Source organism: Cinclus cinclus, chromosome 7 (assembly GCF_963662255.1).
Source record: "Cinclus cinclus chromosome 7, bCinCin1.1, whole genome shotgun sequence".
In the NCBI taxonomy this organism is placed as follows: Eukaryota; Metazoa; Chordata; class Aves; order Passeriformes; family Cinclidae; genus Cinclus; species Cinclus cinclus.
Window position 1 is genome coordinate 3772015 of NC_085052.1, and position 19804 is coordinate 3791818.

Below are 19804 nucleotides of genomic sequence, written 5' to 3' on the forward strand. Positions count from 1 at the left end.
AAAATCGGTTGCTGTATATTTTGGCTCATGGGGATACAGAAAACCTTCAACATCCTGGCAGTTTTATGATGTTTATTTTTATATTTTTACAACGTGGAGATATTTTTTCAATTATGAAGATAATTCTGTGGGGAGTTAAATACATAGTTTCTTTTGAGGAGAAGTGGGGGTTTCCTATATGATTTCCATTTCTCATCCATCAGTATAATAATGAGTAATTTCTCCAAATTAACATGGGTTTTGATGAGACAAGATTTTTTTTTGGACATTTTTCAGTCATTGTAGAGCAACCTTCATCTGACCTTCCAGCATCTCTGCTGTAGATTAGGAAGTGGAAGTGGAGACAAGGATGGGTCATGTTACTGTGAAGCTTAATTGAACCTGCATGTTTCGTTTCATAAATAACTTAAATAGTGCAAAAGACCCCTAAAATTTTAGAATTTTATGGGAATATTTAAAGGTTTTAATGCCAGACATATGAAACTTGAAAACGTTATAAATTATTTTGTAGTGTTATGAGTTTTCCTTAATTTCATTAAGGATTTGTTGCTGTGGGATGGTAACTTCATATTTTTCCTACTCAGAATTGCTTTTTTTCCCCCCCCAAAAAAGTCACAGCTGACAGGTGATACTGTTTAAAATCTTTTTTTTTTCCTCCAGAGACAGTGTCTTCTTGTGTTGCAATAAGACAGGATGATATTTAGACTTTTTCGTATTTTGCTTTCCCCCCAATAATTTCAAACCAATGAAGATGATTTTGTGTGAAGGGAAACAATTTTTCACAGATGCCTGACAACCACTGGCTTGACAAATGATTACTCAAAATTCCAGACAACCCAGATGTGGCAAGTTAAGGAATGTGTCTGATGTTTTCCAAATAGACTTGTTTGTCTCTGAAAATAAATCATAATAGATTAGGCTAGGAGCACATTTATCAGGAACTTCAGATCTGAGCCACAGCAATCTTGGTCTGTTTGTTGTTTTTTTGTTGTTTTTTTTTTCAGGTGAAGGGCCTGGAATGTGAAGGAGACAAAAGATTCTTTTCTAACCACATACCCTCCTTTGATACTTCAAAATGAGCAAACTGTAAACAATATCCATAAATAAGTGCATATGTAGATCTTTAAGCAGCAAACACCTCTGACTTCCACTGGAACTCTCTTGGAGGATAATTAGGAATGTGTCATATGCCCAATTATTCTTTTCCATGGATGTGGAAAAATACTCATCAGGAAAACTAAAATTCCTTGCAATAGTAAATTAATCATGTGGACACAGAACATTTACTGTGGCTTTTTCCTCTAATCTGATTTTTCTTCCACTCTTTTATCTTCCATCTGACTCATCATTTCCCAATGACTTTTCCCCTCCTCTGCAGCCTAAGGCTGCCCTTCTGCTTTTCTCTTGAAGTTTAGAGGTTTTGTGCAGAGGAACTGTCTGGAAACCTGATGCCTCCTTGCTTTTGTTTGGATCTGTATGAATTGAACTGTGCAGTGATTAGAAATACTTCAAATCAGTTGTTTCTCGGAGGTTTTGGTTTGAAAACCTGTTTTAAGTACACACAGCCGTGGAATTCAGATTTCCACGTTCCCTACCTGTGCTGTGCCAAAGCATCTCTGTATTTGAAATTCCTAAGCACGTGAAAACTCTTTCATTTCTTTTCTCAGACCCAAACAATTATTACCACAGAAGAAATGAAATGACAACCACTGATAATCTGGACTTTAAGCATCACAACTACAAGGAGATGAGGCAGGTAGGCAGAGGTTGGTGTGTGATGGAGGGGGGATGGGTGCAGGCTTTTCAGCCCTGTGGAATCTGAACTCCACCTCTTCCAAATATCATTAAACTCTGTCTGCAATATGTTTTTAGAATAGTTTCCCTGTTTTAATCTATTAAAAGCAGCAGTCCAATAAAATCCCAAAGTCTTAATTTGGTATTAAAATGTAATATCTTGTAAACTAACCTGAAAGAGGTGACACTATGTGACAGAGGAGGTATTTCCATATAATGTGCCACTCTTTTTCTTCCGTATGTATTTGAGTGGTGAATGACACAGTTGTTTCTCCTTCTAGATTTGACTCTTGTTTTAACCATCAGTTTTCCCATATATTTCAGTGCATTTGGATAATCAGAATAAACTCTAGAGTCCAATTCCCTATTCACAGTTGTGAAAATCAGCAAAAATTCACCAGCAACACCAGAAAAAAAAAAATCTCTATTGGTATAATTTAAATCTTATCAGCCGTGTTAATCTTGTTCCTTTAACTTCAAACAGCCAACCTTGTTCTTGGCTTTGTTATTGTTTTTAATCTTGCTTCATATCACCACAGACACAAGTGTGGGTTGTCCTGAAGAAATATTTCTGCCCACTTTCTCTTCAGATATAAAGATAATATGTTTGGACTTGATGTGTGTGAATCACTTGCTGTGTGCTGGATTTTCAGGGTATTTATACTGCATGAATCACCACTGGGTTTTATTGAGCAATTGTGTACTGAGTCACACGTTTATTTTGGTAGAGATTTCATGGCCTATATTTCTTAGCACAAAGATTAGATGAGTAGGAACTCAGTTGGCATAATTACTGTCAAGAACAATAAAATAAAATGCATTTATGCTGTCATTGCAGAAAGACAGGTTGGTCAGGTTAGAAATATCTTGGGGGAAAAAACCACAGCTTTAAACAAGAATGTTTTTGCATTCTTCATACAAGTGGATAATCTGTGGCTGTGAGGGTTGAGCTGTGTGTGCTCCCAATTTTTGTTCTCCTCTGTGTCAAAATAGTTAATTTTTTTAGACCTCTTTGGATTTTAATTGCTGGTGGGCAGAATATGGTGGGTTGCACTGGGACAAGTCTAATATTCCCCAAATTATTCTCAAAGCTTCAGTGCAGAATGGAATAATAACTGCCAGAGTCAGTTTCTTATTAAAAACAAGCAAACAACAACTATCAAAACATCCCCAACCCCCAAAATATACATTTTTGTCACTTTTCATAGCTACTTCACCACTAGCCATGTTAGAAAACTGCTGTTCTCTGAAGTGATTTATTATCAGCACTGAAGGAGGAGGAGATGGTGTTCCCTGGGCCATGTTTTGGAAGCATTTTACATTGCAATAAGTCAAGTATTTGTGAGAGGGAGGGTTTTTCTCAGTGTCAGGTTATTTTAATAGGACTCTCTAGTTAGGAAGATTACATTTACAGATTTCTCCTTGTAAAAGGGCATCCAACATTCTTCCAATCAATGGGATCTCTCTTGTGTGCAGGATAGTTTTACAGCCCAAAATTTTTATTTTGTGTTCATTTCTATGTATATGTTTGTGTATATTCATGTGGTACAGGAAGATGTTCCATGTTTGATGTGGATATTTGAGTACAACCTTGTCTTTGAGACAACAAACCCAGATCACAGGTGAAATATTGTGCCATTTGTAGGAAATGGGAATGAGGAGATCAAATATGAAAAATGTTCATTTTCACCACTGTGTTCCCATGAACTCCACTGCATTACATGATACCAAAAGAGTCACAGTGAACGTTACTACAAAGGCTCTAATGCAGGAAAAGTTCTTTGACTCAGAAAATGATCACATGTTTGCAATTAAAGAGATGATGGGGAGTTTACTGAGGCCAATACAAATATTTCCACTGACTGTAATATACTTTGAACTTGGTTCTGGCCATTTTTCTCACTATTAATGAGCATTTCCATACTTACAACCACTTTTCTAAATTGATGTTCTCGGTATCCTGTGAGCACTGGAGGGCCAGGCATGTCAGGAAAGCTTCTGCACGTGGAAGTTTCAGAGTCAGAAGTTCCTCTGCTGGCTTTCAGAGACAACAGGCTCCCATTCCCTATTTCTATTTTAGGGTGTGGAGCTGCGTGGATGCAGGGAAACATCAGCCAGCTCAGTTTCCCTCAGTTTGAAGAAGGTGTGAGGAGAGAAATTAGTAAACACAGGTCTGAGTCAGTAACATTATTTATACAGTACAGTTTTAGCCTTTAGCTAAAATAGAACTGCTTTTAATGCATTTTCTCTACTTGCTGGCAGAGTAAAAAGATTAATATTTCTGTTGGGGAAAACGTGGCAACCTGCAAAATAAATTAATTTCTGTGCACTGACACCCTGGGTCACCTCAAGTCCCTCACCTATAGCACCTCACAGAGTGTGGTTTTAATTACTCTCCATTATTTTAATTACTCTTCATGGCATAATGTTTTAAAAATTAGATAGCAGAGCTATAAATTCACAAACTAAAGCTTTTACAACTAAGAAGTAATCAGAGAAGCAAATGAAGAATTTGTGCAGCATCCAATTTAGGATGAACCAACTCCTAGCGGATCTATTTTGATGCTGCATTGTTTAAATATGCTCTCTTTTCTTCTTCTTCTTCTTTTTTTTGTTGGCAGTTGATGAAAACTGTGAATAAAATGTGCCCAAATATCACAAGAATTTACAATATTGGAAAAAGCAACCAAGGACTGAAGCTGTATGCTGTTGAGATTTCTGACAACCCAGGAGAGCACGAAGTTGGTTAGGATTTTAATCTTAACTAAATCTGTTGAAGGGGTGTTGGGATTTGGCTTTTTTCCCCCTCCTCTGTCTCTGTATCTGCACTAATTATCACTGATGGAATTATATTCATGGCAGCAAAGATTTCAAATGTATGTGGGAGGAACCTCAGCGCTGTATTTCTAAATTGGGAAGAGGAGGGTGAGCACAAATAGAAGATATTTTGAATGTGGGATTGAATTCTTTAATGATAATTTTTCACAGTAATAAAATTAAAGTGAATTTTAATACTGGGGGATGGATTTTAGTCGTGGGATTGATGTAGCTGTGCATAGAAATTTTTTATCCTTTTTTTTTTTTTTATGTGGGGTGAATGCGTTGCAAGCAGGGACAGGTCAAACCTCCAAATAATTTTTCACTCGTGAGGGCTGGGGTTCAATCTCCTACCATGATGTAATTCTTCAGCACAGAAACTCATTCAGTCTTTGGTCCTTCTCACTGTGATAGTGCCTGGGACAGCTGTTGGAATAAAGGAATTTTGTGTTTTGCTGTATCCATGAATACCCTGATAATGTGTTCAGATTGGTTGTTAGGAAAACTCTCTTCTAGCAAAGTGTTTTTCATATGACTTTTAGACCTTCAAAGCTGTTAAAATCTACCTCTAAACATGCTGAAGTTGTGAGTATAACGAAAGGTATGTTTAATCAAAAATGGGTTTTGGAGGTTTTGCACAGTGTCTTTAGATAGCACTAATACCTAAGCCTGTTCTAAAATAGCAACAGAAAGAAATGTATTTCTCCAAAGTGACATTTCCACCTCTCCTCTGTGCAGCTGAGACATTTCTCCAGCACTCCTTAAGTGAAATGTTTCTGATTGACATCGTTGCCATTTGATAGAGATTTGATGTTCTGCTCTGACTACAGCTCTGCTCCGTGCTTTATTTCCACAGGGGAGCCAGAATTCCACTACATTGCAGGAGCTCATGGCAATGAAGTGCTTGGACGAGAGCTAATCCTTCTGCTAATGCAGTTCATGTGCCAGGAATACCTGGCTGGGAACCCACGCATTGTGCACCTGATCCAGGACACGAGAATCCACCTGCTGCCCTCAGTAAACCCTGATGGATATGACAAGGCCTATAAAGCGGTAATTTGGATTATAAACACATCAAAGAAGTCTTTTCTTTCCAGTAGGTGAATCAAAAATGCTCCTCTTGCCATTATTTTGTTCAAAGATCACGTTTTACAAGCGATCGAAATTTAAAAATGGAAAGATGGGCACATCAAAGTAAATACAAAGTATCTTGGGAAACAGCTGAAAGAAACGGTGTTTGATATGATGTTGGCTAACAGGAAAATGTACATGGAAAGGAGGGTCACAAAGACTGCCAGAACAAACCATCCTGAGGTGTACAGAGCCATGGAAACACCATTGTGGAAAACTGAAAATCCATGCAGTCTGTTTCTCACGAGAAGCCAAGCTCAGCACGTGAAAATTTGCATTCCTCCGCAGCTGAAATTTAATAGTGTGCCTTTAAGGAGAGCACAACATGTTGGGCATTGTAATAATTCAGTCTGGATGAAGACAGACACCAGCAAACACTGTAGGGGCTGGTTGAATGCATTGGAAAATCTTCCAGAGCAGTCTGCAGAAGACTGGAACAGGAAAGTCAGAATCATGGTCAGGGGAGGGAATGTGTGCTGTCTCTTTTGAGAAATATATTTTGGCTAACCTCAAATAAATTTTCATGGGTTTTCCTTCACCTCATTCAAAATTTCATACAAAATTTTTTAAAAGTGTCATCATTTAATTCAGTTAATAAAATAATTAACCTTCCATTTCTGTGTATAGAATTACCTCTGGCACATTCCCAAACATTCTGCAGGGGTTCACAGGTTGTCGTATTCTGAATGAACACTGATCTGTTCCTTTTCCTTTTCCTTTTCCTTTTCCTTTTCCTTTTCCTTTTCCTTTTCCTTTTCCTTTTCCTTTCCATCTTTTTTTTTTTTTTTTTATTATCTAAGGGTTCAGAACTGGGGGGCTGGTCTTTAGGACGATGGACTCAGGACGGCATTGACATCAACAACAACTTCCCTGACTTAAACTCTCTGCTCTGGGAGTCAGAAGACCACAAGAAGAGTAAAAGAAAAGTTCCAAACCATCACATCCCGATCCCTGACTGGTACCTGTCTGAAAATGCCACTGTGAGTAAGGCCAGGAGAGGGGACTGGGATATGCTGAGAGAGAGATTTACATTTCTCAAGAAATTGATAAGCTGGGGGTGAAGTTTCCTGATCTAAGTCAATAATTCCCTTTATGTCAGTGGAATTAAAAATGCACCCCAAAACTACCACCCCCTCCCTATCTTTTAGAGGCAGGTCTTGAGTAAAAAAACTGCTTCCTAGAGGATTTTCAGCTACTGCAAGAACCTGGGGGACTCAATACCCAAATTTTAGGGAGCAAGGTAGACAAGGACAGGCACAGCGTGAGCTTGGCCGTGCGGATCAGGCTGCTCCTGAGTTTTGTGGCATAGATGAGCTCTTTAAAATCTCACTCCCAGATTTGTCCTGGGATTTTCTTACTTGCTCTTACTTGAAATCTATTCTTATCTTGAAAAACACAGCAAGAGATCAGGCATATGCAAACCCAATGCTGTGGCTTATGTTAAAATCGTTTATTGGCTCGTAGTGCCAGAAATTTAACTTATTTAGGCCTGACCTTTTAAATATAATGGCAGCTATTAATAGCAGCTTCACTGTGGCAGTTTTTAGTACTTTAGAATCACATAATCATGGAATAGTTACAGTATAAAGGGGCCTCTGGACATCAGTCCAGCCCCCTGCCAAGGCAGGGTCACCTGGAGCAGGTGACACAGGAACACATCCAGGTGGGTTTGGAATGTTTCCAGAGGGGGAGACTCCCTGACCTCCCTGTGCAGCTGTTCCAACGCTCTGCCACCCTCATGGAACAGTTCATCCTCATGCTGAGGTGAAACCTCCTGTGTTTTAATTTATGGCCTTTATTTCCATGTTTAATCCCTTATTTTGGAAGCAAAAAGAAGGGGAGCAACATCACCATCTGACACCTCTGTCAGTTCCTGCTCTTGGCCTCCCTCAACATAGATGTTGCAGTTCCATAAATTACTGAGGTGAAGGTTTTGTTAGTTCATAAGGGATGTGTGTGACCTCCCAAGGATGGCTGACAAGCGCCGTGATTTAAAGGAGGTCTTCTCCTTGCCCGCATCCCTTCTGCTGATGTTTCTCAGGAACTCCTGAGCCTGCTCTCCCTTTGTCACAGCATTATCACATTTATCAGAATCAGAACTGCCGTTAATTTTTCCTCCCAGGTGGCGGTGGAAACGCGGGCAATCATCGCTTGGATGGAAAAAATCCCTTTTGTGCTGGGTGGCAACTTGCAGGGGGGAGAGCTGGTGGTGGCCTATCCCTACGACATGGTGAGATCCATGTGGAAAACCCAGGATTACACTCCCACCCCGGACGACCACGTGTTCCGCTGGCTGGCTTATTCCTACGCTTCCACGCACCGCCTGATGACGGATGCCAGGAGGAGAGCCTGCCACACCGAGGACTTCCAGAAGGAGGATGGCACTGTGAACGGAGCCTCGTGGCACACCGTGGCTGGAAGTAAGTGGTGGAAACTCCAGTTAGTGTTACTTTGCTCATTAGGGTGAAGCCGTCGCTGCCTGGTGTACGTTGCTGCAGCAGCGGTGGTAAAATGTGAGTTTAAAGAGGAATGTTTCCAGATGTCACTTCTGTTATTAATACCTGGCGACTGCTGCTTGTACAGCCAGGTTTTCCAAAAGTGCACGTGCAGAACATTAGCTTTAAGAACTCTGTGAACTCAAGATGGTTTGTCAGGAAGAAAACAGCCCAGTCCAAGCCCCCACACAAGGTGACAAGAGCAAAACTGCTGCCCAGCACCGCAACCAGTGTCAGAGCTGAAGCAGGGAGAGATTCCAGTGGCTCCCAGATAAGGAAATCCTGATTTCAGCTTCCTGCTGTCCGAGCTCAGCCTCAGCTCAGCCCCCACTCACATTCACTCTCAGTTGCAATGAAATGCCATAAAAAGCTACTGTTCGCCTGTTACCGTCTCATTTCTAAAACACCTGGATGTCCTCACACTTAAATTTTGCATGGGCTCCACAGGCATTCCTTCTGCCAGCATAAATCACAGCCTGGATCAATCTCCACACACCCAAGCCTGTCACCCTGTTAAGGAGCACAGAGGGGAAGCCATGGCCTGTGGTGTGGCCAAAACCCTGATTTCCAGGAAATCCCAATTAGAAGCCTGTTTTTAACAGCATTAGGCACATTTGCCTCTCTGGGTGTGCACTTGGAGCGGGCTGGGAATCAGACACTGCTGAATCATCACAGTTCTGCTCAAAATGCTCGTGTTTGTCTAAGTGCATCAGCCAAACAATGTATTCCCTGAAATTAGGAAATGAGACAGGCATCTGCCACCAGTGGGCTGACAACAGGAACAGCACTAATGGCAAACAGATGCAGGCCAGTGTCTCTGAAACGCAGGTTTAGGTGAATTTGGCTCGTGTTTGGAACTTGCAGGTACTTCCATTGCGTAAACATTTTGGGATTTTGGACGTGGCTTTTATGGCTTTTATGTTGGCCCACATGGAGTTAGTGCTGGCCAGCCTTTAAAGGCTACAGTTGAGAATTAGCTTTTAAAATATTTTTTTCAGGAGGTTAAGAAGTGTTGGGTGAATTTGGGGGGAAACCTTGAATTCTTAGGTCTGTAAGTACATGCCTGTGCATTTCTGCAAATTCTAAAGCATTCTCTGAGAGCTAACTTGACCACTTAATTATCTAATTTATGAACTTAATTTTCCTAAGTGCTACAAGCAACATCATTATGAATTGATCCAGAAAAGATGGCATTGGCCTTTTCACTAAGAGCTGTCACATGGAGTTCCATTAAGATGGACAATATAGATGCTGAATATTACCCTGATTTTTCAGGACCAATTACATTTTGCATTTGCTTCATCTGATTTGTTTTATTTCTTGTTGATGCTTTAATTATGATTTATGTCCTGCTCTGTTACATTATGGTAAGACCTCCAACAAAGTGCTTGCAGAATCTCTCCTGCCCATCCTTTTGTGTGGTTTCCATCTCCTCGTTGTACCACGCCTTCAAACTGCCTGTCCCCTCTCTCCTCATCCACCTGCTACCTTGCAGTGGTCCTGCACATAAACCTCTGAACAGAAGAAAACACAGAACACAGAAACTGCTCACAGCATGGGAAATCTTGGGATTTTCCTAATTTCATTTCAGTCCCTAGGGAAGCATGTGCACCACAGATACCCAACACCTCCCCATGCCTTTAAAACCCAGCCGTGCTATCTCCTGCTCGTTATTTTGACTGCAGTGAATGCAAAGTCTTCAGCAATTTTACATACAAACTTTCTGCACTGGGTGAACTGCACAGAAGCAAAAAAAGGAGATGGATTTAATTTTATTTCCTCTTGTTTTTGAGGCTGGATTTGCATGTGCAGGCACTAGGGAAGAGTCGCTATTGGCAACACAAAGCCATTTTCTTAAATACATGTATTAAAACTGAGCAATTACTGTGTATGGCAAAACATTTCACAGCAGATTAAGCAGGATGTTATACAGTATGTGAGGGGAAAATAATTGTGGCTGTTTTTCAAGTGGAGGGGAAGCACATTTATGTGGAGTAGCATATGCCACTGGCTGATGTTTAGGTTTTCCCCAGCAACAAAAGTGAAAAGTTTAACATCTGTATTATATAATCCTCCTGCTCTGCTTCCAGAAGGCACTGAGGGCTCATTAAATACTTGACTACTGCTCTGTGGTAACTGGACAGGAACAGGGATTTTGGTTTAACTCTTCTTGGTCAGAAGCACTCAGTGAATGCAACTCCAGCTAATCTTTCCCATTTAAGACACAACAATTCATGACCATTAACAAACATTTTTTAAAACAAATCATGTTAGAAATTATTATTAGGTGGAACAAGAAATGAAGCTCACAGAATTTCTTCCTCTAGTGCACATGTTCTGTATCTCATTATCTGTGTGAGGGTGGAGAACTAATAAGCAGGAAAAATAATGGTGAGGAACAGGAGAGAAACCTGGAGAATAGAAATATTTGAGCTCTGTGTGTAAAGACAGTCCTCCCTAGTGCTCCAGACCTTTGCAAAGGTTACAGTGATCTCTGTAATGCAGAATTAAACTGCAGCTCCTCAGAGGCTGGAGGCACTGAGGTCCTGGGGCTTGATTAGGACATATTTCTGATGGAAATCCTACTGCAGAGCAACAGTGCAGATCCCAGTCTTCTGCCACACCGTGTAGGGAGAAAAGAGACCCTTTCATTTCTTAGAAACTACAGACACCATATGTAACATAAAATAATTACTACTACCTTGATTTTTCCGGATTGTCTATCAGTTAGATTACTCAGGGAGGAAAGCAGACTGAGGAACTATTTCACCAACTGCTCTGATAAATCACTTCGATATTACAGCCCCTGGGAGCACATTGCTCTGTGTCCTGGCATTCTGAGTTCTATCAGCTGAGTTAGCAGCTGCACCTCCCTGCCACCCAGCAGAGACAATCCCATTTCTACCCAGGGCACTCATAAGGGAGAGCTGCTCCATGGGCAATGTCCAGGATTAGGGATGCTTAGTGTTTTCTTAAAGCACAGATTTTTGTTTCTCCTGGGTGCGTCCCCATCTTCTCCATCAATAGAATCCCAGAATGGTTTGGGTTGGAAAGGACACTAAAGCCCATCCAGTTCCAGCCCCTGCTTGGAGCAACTTTTCACTATCCCAGGTTGCTCCAACCCGTCTCCAACCTGGCCTTGAGCAGTCTGGTGCTTTGTTTACAGAACATTTGGCATTTCTAAAAACATTTTGCCCTTCCAGTTCTGCAGGCTAAGCCAGCCAGATGAATCCCCAACTCGTGCTTATAGAAACTACATTAATTCGCATAAAACCTCAAGACCTGATCAATAGATTTAAAAGGATATGAAGTTGTTCCCTTTTTCCCCAATACTGACAGGCATCAATGACTTCAGCTACCTGCACACGAACTGCTTTGAGCTCTCCATCTATGTTGGCTGTGACAAGTATCCCCACGAGAGCGAGCTGCCAGAGGAGTGGGAGAACAACCGAGAGTCCCTGATTGTTTTTATGGAACAGGTATTCACCACAAGTGTAGCTCCTTTTCAGATTGAGACATTAAGGTTCCCACTGTTTTTCTTGCAGGAATAATTATGTGGTTAGTGGTATTTTTGATAGACGTATCACTTCAGCCAGGCTGGTTTGACTTCAGGGAATAAAATAATGAAGCTTCTGAAAATTTGATGTGGGTGCTGAGCGTGCTAGAAAGGGCTGCTAGAAAAAGACCCCAATGTTGTGTCTGTTGCTTCAGCTGTCCTTTTTATCTATGAATCTTATTTATCCTGAATTTGATGCCTCAGGAATCCTAACAACATTCACAAACTGATTTGCAAGTTAATGCCTGAAGGGCTGCTACAGGGTTAATAATGGTATTCCACAATGTTGTGAGCCATAAAGTAGGAATATAAAAATACAATTCACTTATGGAATTAATGATTCATTTTAAATTCCTAGGAATATTACTGTTCATTGCTGTGCAGTATTTACTTGCTTTTCTTATTCTCTTCACAGGTCCATCGTGGCATCAAAGGTATTGTGAAAGATGTGCATGGAAAGGGAATCCCAAATGCTGTTATTTCAGTGGAAGGTGTTAACCATGACATTCGCACAGGTAAGAAAAACCCAATAAAAATACAAAACATAAGTGCAAAAAGAACAGATTTGTGGTTTAAAAACAAATCCACTAAACCATGATCCTACGTACCACACCCACATGTTTTTGAATGCTAATTTTATGTACTTTTACCTCTTTACTGGTGTTCTGTGTTCAGCATTTGCTGCCACTTCCATTTGCTTTGCCACTGAGATAGAGAGTGGCAGAACTGGACACATAAACTGATTTCAGGCCATGGAATATCATAGAGCTTTGTGACTTCCAAATCTTTAATGTTTGCCACAAGAGGTGATCTGAGCCGCTAATGAATCTTGGAATATCTAACTTAGTTTATGATTAATTTCAGTGCTACTGTGTCTCCATTGTAAAAGGCAGCATTGAATGACAGAAACTTAATTAGGCAATAATGATTCTGCCTTAAATATTTCCAAATGGGACCACTGGGAAATGACAGTGGGAATTAAAGTAATCAGCTGTTTTCTCTAGTCTTGGAAGCCTTGGCAGTGCTGAAAGTCTGCCATAAAGTGTGGGTTGTATTACTCTGTTAACAAAATTAATGTATTGCTCTGAGTTAGTGCAATATGTGATTAATCTCCAGCTCTCTGTACTCTGGATTGTCATGTGAAAAAAAAAAAGTCCAATAAATGTGCAAGATCCCAAAATCCACCTTGTAACACTCGGGGAATCTTACAGCTATTTACATCTTGACTTATTGCTGAGCCTCTGTGGCTCAAGGCCATCTGCACTTGTTAGTAAAAATAAAAGTACTTATTACATTCCCTTTAATTTTTCTTCTTAATGAGACGTTCAAGCTCACACTCTGGAATCACTGTGGAGATGGGAACATAAAATTTCTATCCTGTTTCATATTATTCAGATAACAATACACGTCTCATTAGTCCCTGAAACTGGAGGATTTATGCTGGAGCCAAAAAGCTAAAATGACATGTATAACTCCAGAGAAAGAAGGCAAATTGTCAGTAGTCTTCTTTCATTTATACCTTTTTAAATGAAAAATGTATCCATTTAAACTTCTGAGTTGCCTTGATGTAAAAATAGGCCAAGCAGGAGAAGAATTATGGCCACTATCTCTATTCACATAAGTTTTGTTTCAAGGGAGCTGGGCTCTGCTCTTTCACTGCTGCATTAACGTGGCCAGCTGCCCCATGGAGCAGACAAAAGTTGCCTGTAAAAGCCCTCTAATACCATTTAAAGGTTTGAGAAAATTCCTTTGCTTCTTCCTGTGGACTGAAATAAAAGCACGCTGGTTTGACTTTCTCCTGGATACAGTATCCCTGATGGAATGAGAGGGATGCTGACATTCACCTAACACCATTAATGGGCTAATTGAAGGCATTGATTCCAAGGGCAAGAGCTTTGTGGGAAATTATTCCATTTTCCCAGGATGCAGATGTAATTATTGATTAAGTCTGAGTGATTCCACGATGTTACAGTCAGATATGGGCTGGACTCTTATGAGAAAACCTCTGGAAAAAGAATTCAGTCGGGTGAACAAATGCACCTTTTCCTCCCCATGGTGCCAAGGCAGTTTTGGGGCTTTCTTCCTGTCATTTGGGAAATGACAAAGTAAATATTGATGGACAAATGTGCTGGTTCTTCCTGGTGAAACACCTGTGTCACAGCCAGACTTCAAAGACAGATGCTTCTCTGTGGTTTTTGAACCAAAGCATAATTAATTTCATTTCACACAGTGTCCCAAGAGATTTTGATGAATATTTTGATAAGTTTGCTGTGATTTCAGTATACTTTATGTACCAAAACCCAAGGATTTTGGAGCAGCATTTTGTAATGTTTAATATATTAAATATATTTACATATTAAATATTTATTTTATTAGTCCAAGCTAAGCATAATTCTGATATTACTCCAGCTCTCCAGCCTCACTCCTGGCTGTCTGGTCCATACAGAATAGTTGAGTTTGTTACATGCTTTGGGTATTGCAGCACTATGGCCAGGTTTCCTGGAGAGTTTTTGCTGGTAAAAGAGCATTAGAAAGATTCTTACAATGTATTTTTATCAGTGCAGTTTGGTACATTTAAGTGTAAAAATTGCTTTTGCACTTTTACTGTTTCTTACTTGTAAGTAAGGCCTGTCCATCCAGGCTCAAAGGACATTTCTCCTTATTGTAGAATTTATGGACTAATCTGACATATTAAATTCTTAGCAATGCTATCTTTGTCCTTTAATGCATTGTTATTTTATCTAAGCAGACATGGCAATCCTTTTCCAGCCCCAGTAGGTGGATATGGATGGTGTCTGCCTCCAACCTGCTCCCCTTGGAACCTATTATTTCAGCAAACCTATTATTTACTGAATTTATCTGTGTTTTTAATTGTGTTTCTTTTTTGCCATCTGTTCCGTTTTTTTTTTAACCGACTGGATTTATTCTGATTTTCAAAAAAAACCCCAACATCTTAGCCTGGTATTAAATTCTGGGCACTAACAGCTGACAGAAGCACTCCTGTCTCCTTGCTTCTAAATGGAAAGGAGGGAAAGTGCATCCTGCTGAAGGCTTAATACCCAGCTTTGCAATAAATTCCCAGCGGGGTGTGAATGTGTAAGTTTATTCCTGGCCCTGTGTGGGGTTGTGATGAACTGACTGTTAAATGTGTCAGAAAAATGTGGGTCAGGTTTGCAGTCCTGGGGCTAAAGCCAGGCTGGGAGCAGGGATGTGATCACAGCCACACATGGGGGGACCCAGAGCCCTCTGCCTGCCCTGTGGCATTGCCAGAGCATTTGCAGCTAAAAATGAGCCCTTGGGGATAAATATAAGGAATTTGGGCAGATTTATGGTTTGGCCTTTTGTTCAGCTTCCAACTGACCCAGTGGTGAGGGAGAACTGAATAAAGAGCCTCTCTTAGAGACTTTCCTGAAAATGCCCAAGGCTTGAGAAACAGAAAATTTGGACCTTATTATCAACCCAAATGTGGTCAAATTGACTGAAAAAAAAAAAAAAAAACCCTGATCATACTGGGTTGTAAAAACGGGCCTGATCAGGTGCAATTCTGGCACACTCAAGGGCTGCACTATCAGGGTATAGTCAATATTGCCATTTGTTAGCACTTGCTGTTTGCAAGCACGTTTTTTTTTATTTTACCAAACCCTAAATTAAAACACAGTTTCTTTAAACAGAGGCTGACCAGACTAATCCTTCCCCACATACAATATTTTTAGGCAAATCATCTCCAGTTTTTGCTACACTCTTCACTGCCAGTGAGCCAAGGCTGGTGTTAGTAAGGCTGTCAGGTCTCATCAGTGATAAAAAACCCCAACCCCTCCTCATGCAGGAGATGTTCCATTTCTATTTTTACATGGAATTGCATATTTGAATATGCACTATCATTCGCAGGGAGTTTCTCCAGGACAGAGTGCAAAACTAATTTTAGGCAATAGTTTTTCCTCTTTTCCAGTTCACAGCTAAGAATACTCAGTGGTTAAAATCATATTTAAAATGAGCACATATGGATACATAATATGGGTATATCTGAAATCATTCATGGGAAAAAAAGAAAAATCCAAAATCTCCTGATTCAATGAGGTGTCAAAATACATTTTTATGAGTAGTTTAGTTGATTGCAGGAGCTTGGTTTGTGCATTTGTATTTAACCAGGTGGTTAAACATCCTGGTGAGTTTACTTTCTAGGAAAATCAGTGTAATAAACCCCAATGTAAGGTTTTATGTAAGGGAATATTTACTTATACCTCAAAGTGAGTTGTAATTATGTATTCACACACTTTTCCTAATAAATAGCACTAAAATCTGTGTCACGGAAGTCTGGTCAGGGTTGGATATGTGTGATGTGGATATTTCACTGAGGCTCCTCTGGACCCCTCAGTTAGGATTAATTTGGGAAAGGTCTTTTCTACCCCATGGGAATCACCAGATTTTGCCTCCAGCCTTTCCAAGTGCCAAAAATCTACAGCTGGATTGGAGCCTTTTTTTTCATCACTTGGAAAATATGATCGAGGTGTGTTTTACTCTAGGGTTGGGTGGATGAAGAGGGGTACTTGTGGTGGGGGCAGCCCCTTGGACACCCTCCTGGCGTGAGGATGGAGGATTCTACCTGTGGTGTCACCTTACCCATGGCCAAGGACTTCTCCTGGGGATGATGCAGGGCTGGGAGTTGGACTCGATGGTCTTCGTGGGTCCCTTCCAAATCAGCTTATCCCATGTGATTCTGTGTCCTCACTTAACGGACTCGGGTTGCCCCAGGAAAGGTTTAGATGCCATGTTAGGATAAATTTCTTCATGGAAAGGGTTTTCAAGAACCGGGACAGGCTGACCTGGAACAGAGACTAAACGGAGCAAAAGGAATAAAATAGGTATTTATTGAAAGGATACACCTTGGGCAGTGCGAGAGCCTGAGTAGGGCTACAGCCAAGTCAAATCCGAGATGGATCCTGGTCACGAGGTTTACACTTTTTATAAGTTTTGGATCATCTACATATTGGGATCAATTGTCCAACCACAGCCCCAGGCTATGAAGTCTCAACGCCCTGATTTGCCCCCTTCCCTTCGCTGTTGTTTCTGCTTTTTGGGTACAGGTTGTCCTTGATTCTCCAGCTGGGAAGGGATTGTTTTGTCCAACTACCCTGTGAAGAGAACTTACTAACACCTAACATGAAGTTTCAGTTGCATACCCAGCAGCAGAGAGTCTGAAAAATAAAAAAGCTAAAACCCAAGGCATCATTCCCCCCCGGGATGCGGTGGAGTCCCCACCTTTGGAAGCGTTCAGAAAATCTGTGGATATGGCATGTGAGGCCACGGTTCAGTGGTGAACATGACGGTGATGGCTGATGGTTGGACTTGAGGAGCTTAGAGATGCTTTCCGACCTCAGCCATCCCATGACTTTATAAACACCGCTCCCCTGAGGGAGAAAGAACCAAAGTCCTGAAAACCATCTTTGTTCCCCCCAGGAGCTGACGGGGATTACTGGCGCCTCCTCAACCCGGGCGAGTACGTGGTGGGCGTCAAGGCCGAGGGCTACGCCGCCGCCACCAAGACCTGCGAGGTCGGCTACGACATGGGGGCCACCCAGTGCGACTTCACCATCTCCAAGACCAACCTGGCGAGGATCAAGGAGATCATGAGGAAGTTTGGGAAGCAGCCCCTCAGCCTGTCGGCGCGCCGGCTGCGGCTGCGGGCGCGGCAGTGGCAGCAGCGGCGGCGGCGATAGAGCTCAGCCCCAGCTCTGCTTCTCCCAGCCTGGCTGTAGTCGTAGTGAGAGTTGCATAGTCCACCTCTTCATGCCTTTTTCTCTGCACGAGGCCTTTCTTTAGTGGAGCTGGATGGAGTGGATGGATGCTGCTGGGGAGGGGGGGCGTTTCTCGTTTTCGGTGGGGAAAAAAATTGGAAATCGAGTCGAACACCAAAAGGAGCCCCCGGCTGAGGGGGGAGACGGGGAGAATGGAGGAAGGTGTTTTGAGTTGAGTTGGAATGAAATGTTGGGTTATTTTTTATTTTTGGGTTATTTTTGCTTGTTGGGTTATTTAATCCTTTGTCAATCTGTTTTCTTTAAAAATTGAAGAGGAAGGATTAAAAACAGCAACAACAAAAAAGAGATACTTATAAAGGAGAAGTGTTCTAAATGAAAAATTGAAAAATTTATCTAAAGTATAAAATTGGTATATTTTTGCAGCTCAAAAAATTTTGACACTCTTTATGTTTTATTCTCACATGGGAGGAAAAGCTGAGAGGCGACAACTTCAGTTTAATGTGATTAAAACTAAAAATATCTTTCTTTCTCTGAAAGTTCCCCTTTTGATAAGCACTATATTCCAGGGGAAAAAAAAAAAAAAAGCCTGCAGTGAATAACCCACCTTTCCTGTCCTGCTTAGGTTGTTTAGATTTAAGGATGTTCTGTGCTGACAGAGTTGAATGCCAGGAGTGTTTTCTCTTCTGGCTTTTTTTAAGGCTGCATTTTTACTCCATGAACTAAACCTGACAAAAAGGTTTTGGGGTCAGGACCACTCCAGCACTGTGGTGTGAGAAAAGGACCTGAACAAAGCTCTTCCTGAGGTCACAGCCACTTGTGTCATGTATGAGAGGAGAGGCTTAGTCACTGAGAGGTGCTTAACTCACAAATCCACTGATACCATCTTTTCTCTTCATTTTTGGCCTGACTGAAGTGCCTTTTGTGCTCCTGTACATCTCATGCCACTGTATTCTGTGACATGCACGGGGTTCTGGGTTCCTCTGCATCCTGCTCATCTCAGAAAAGCTGCTGCTTTTCTGGCCTTATGCCTCTTGGGGAGCAGCATTTGTGCTTTATCGTTGGCTTTTGAGTAATAAAATTGTACAGAAGGACAGGATTGAGGTTCGGGAAAGATGCAGAGCACATTTAGGAAAGAATCAACACTGGGCAAAGCACTAGCTTATGAAAATACAGCATTAGCTTCAATGTTACGACCTAAATTGTACCTAAAATAACCAGCCTCAGCTGCATGATTTTAGCCAGTCTGTGGCTAAATGAACGTCTCTTAACACACTTGGTCGCAGACTGAAGCATACTCTTCCAAATACAATTCTGTTTTAAACATTTTTATTGCTATTTACAGTTTTTTGCCAGTTTGATAGGACTCATGGATAAGACATTCAGCATAATATCATTGAAATGGAGGCAAAAATACAGCATGAGTAGAAAAGTTACTGTAAAAATACCATGTGCCATCTGTATTAATTATTTTTTTATTGTCAAGGAATATAGGAAACACATAAAAGGTAAAAGAATGCAGAATGAAAAACATAATCATGAGCCCTTGCATAGTAAATAATTATATTTTTAAATTTCTTGGCGATTTCAGCCCATGCTTGTTCTGCAGATACCATTAAATAACAGCAAAGGCGTCAGTAAAACAGAAGAGTGCACTTTTTAATTCTCTGTGTCTGAAATTAAGGTACACCTCCAAGTCAGTATCATTTCAATTAAGTAATAGAAGTAAACAACCCATCCAATCATTCCATCATGTGGAATTATATTTCACTAATTTCACCCTCTTTACCACCCTTACAGCATCCTGTGTGCCATATATTTTTGTATAGCAAATATAACTGCAGTTTGTCAAGAAGAGATTTTTTTTTCTTGAGAGGTGAGAAGGGATTAACGATGTCTTTGTGTAGGTAACAAAGTGAAATAATTTTGGAATCTGGAGTAATGACAGCAGACAATTTGTTTGCAGTTAAATTTGACTTGTTCACTTGCATATGTAGATTTTATAACCATCATGATAGATCAAGAGCACACAAGATTTTTTGGGTTATGAATGGAGTTTTTTGGGTGGATTCTCTCTGGAGTCCCACAAAGGCATCTTGCAGGGTAGCTGGAATGCTCTGGCAAGAGCAGAACAAAATAGCCAAATTTAAATGGGACTGAAGGTGGGAACCACTGTTTTAGTCCTGGCTGGTGAGGTCTTTCTACCTGGAGATAATGGTGTGAGAGTTTAACTTTCCAAACCTTGAGGTTCCTGTGCT

General features: G+C 40.9%; 1 protein-coding gene across 1 annotated transcript in view; it reads left to right on the forward strand.

Moving 5' to 3' along the window:
• CPXM2 (carboxypeptidase X, M14 family member 2) overlaps window positions 1–17510 on the forward strand; it is a 64281-nt gene extending 46771 nt beyond the window's left edge. The window contains exons 6-13 of the mRNA XM_062496605.1: window positions 1668–1756; window positions 4416–4539; window positions 5468–5664; window positions 6543–6722; window positions 7865–8162; window positions 11577–11716; window positions 12209–12308; window positions 17251–17510. Of these exons, the coding sequence (XP_062352589.1) occupies window positions 1668–1756; window positions 4416–4539; window positions 5468–5664; window positions 6543–6722; window positions 7865–8162; window positions 11577–11716; window positions 12209–12308; window positions 17251–17510 (1388 nt within the window). The remainder of the gene's footprint in view (window positions 1–1667; window positions 1757–4415; window positions 4540–5467; window positions 5665–6542; window positions 6723–7864; window positions 8163–11576; window positions 11717–12208; window positions 12309–17250) is intronic.
• The last annotated feature ends 2294 nt before the right edge of the window (window positions 17511–19804 follow it).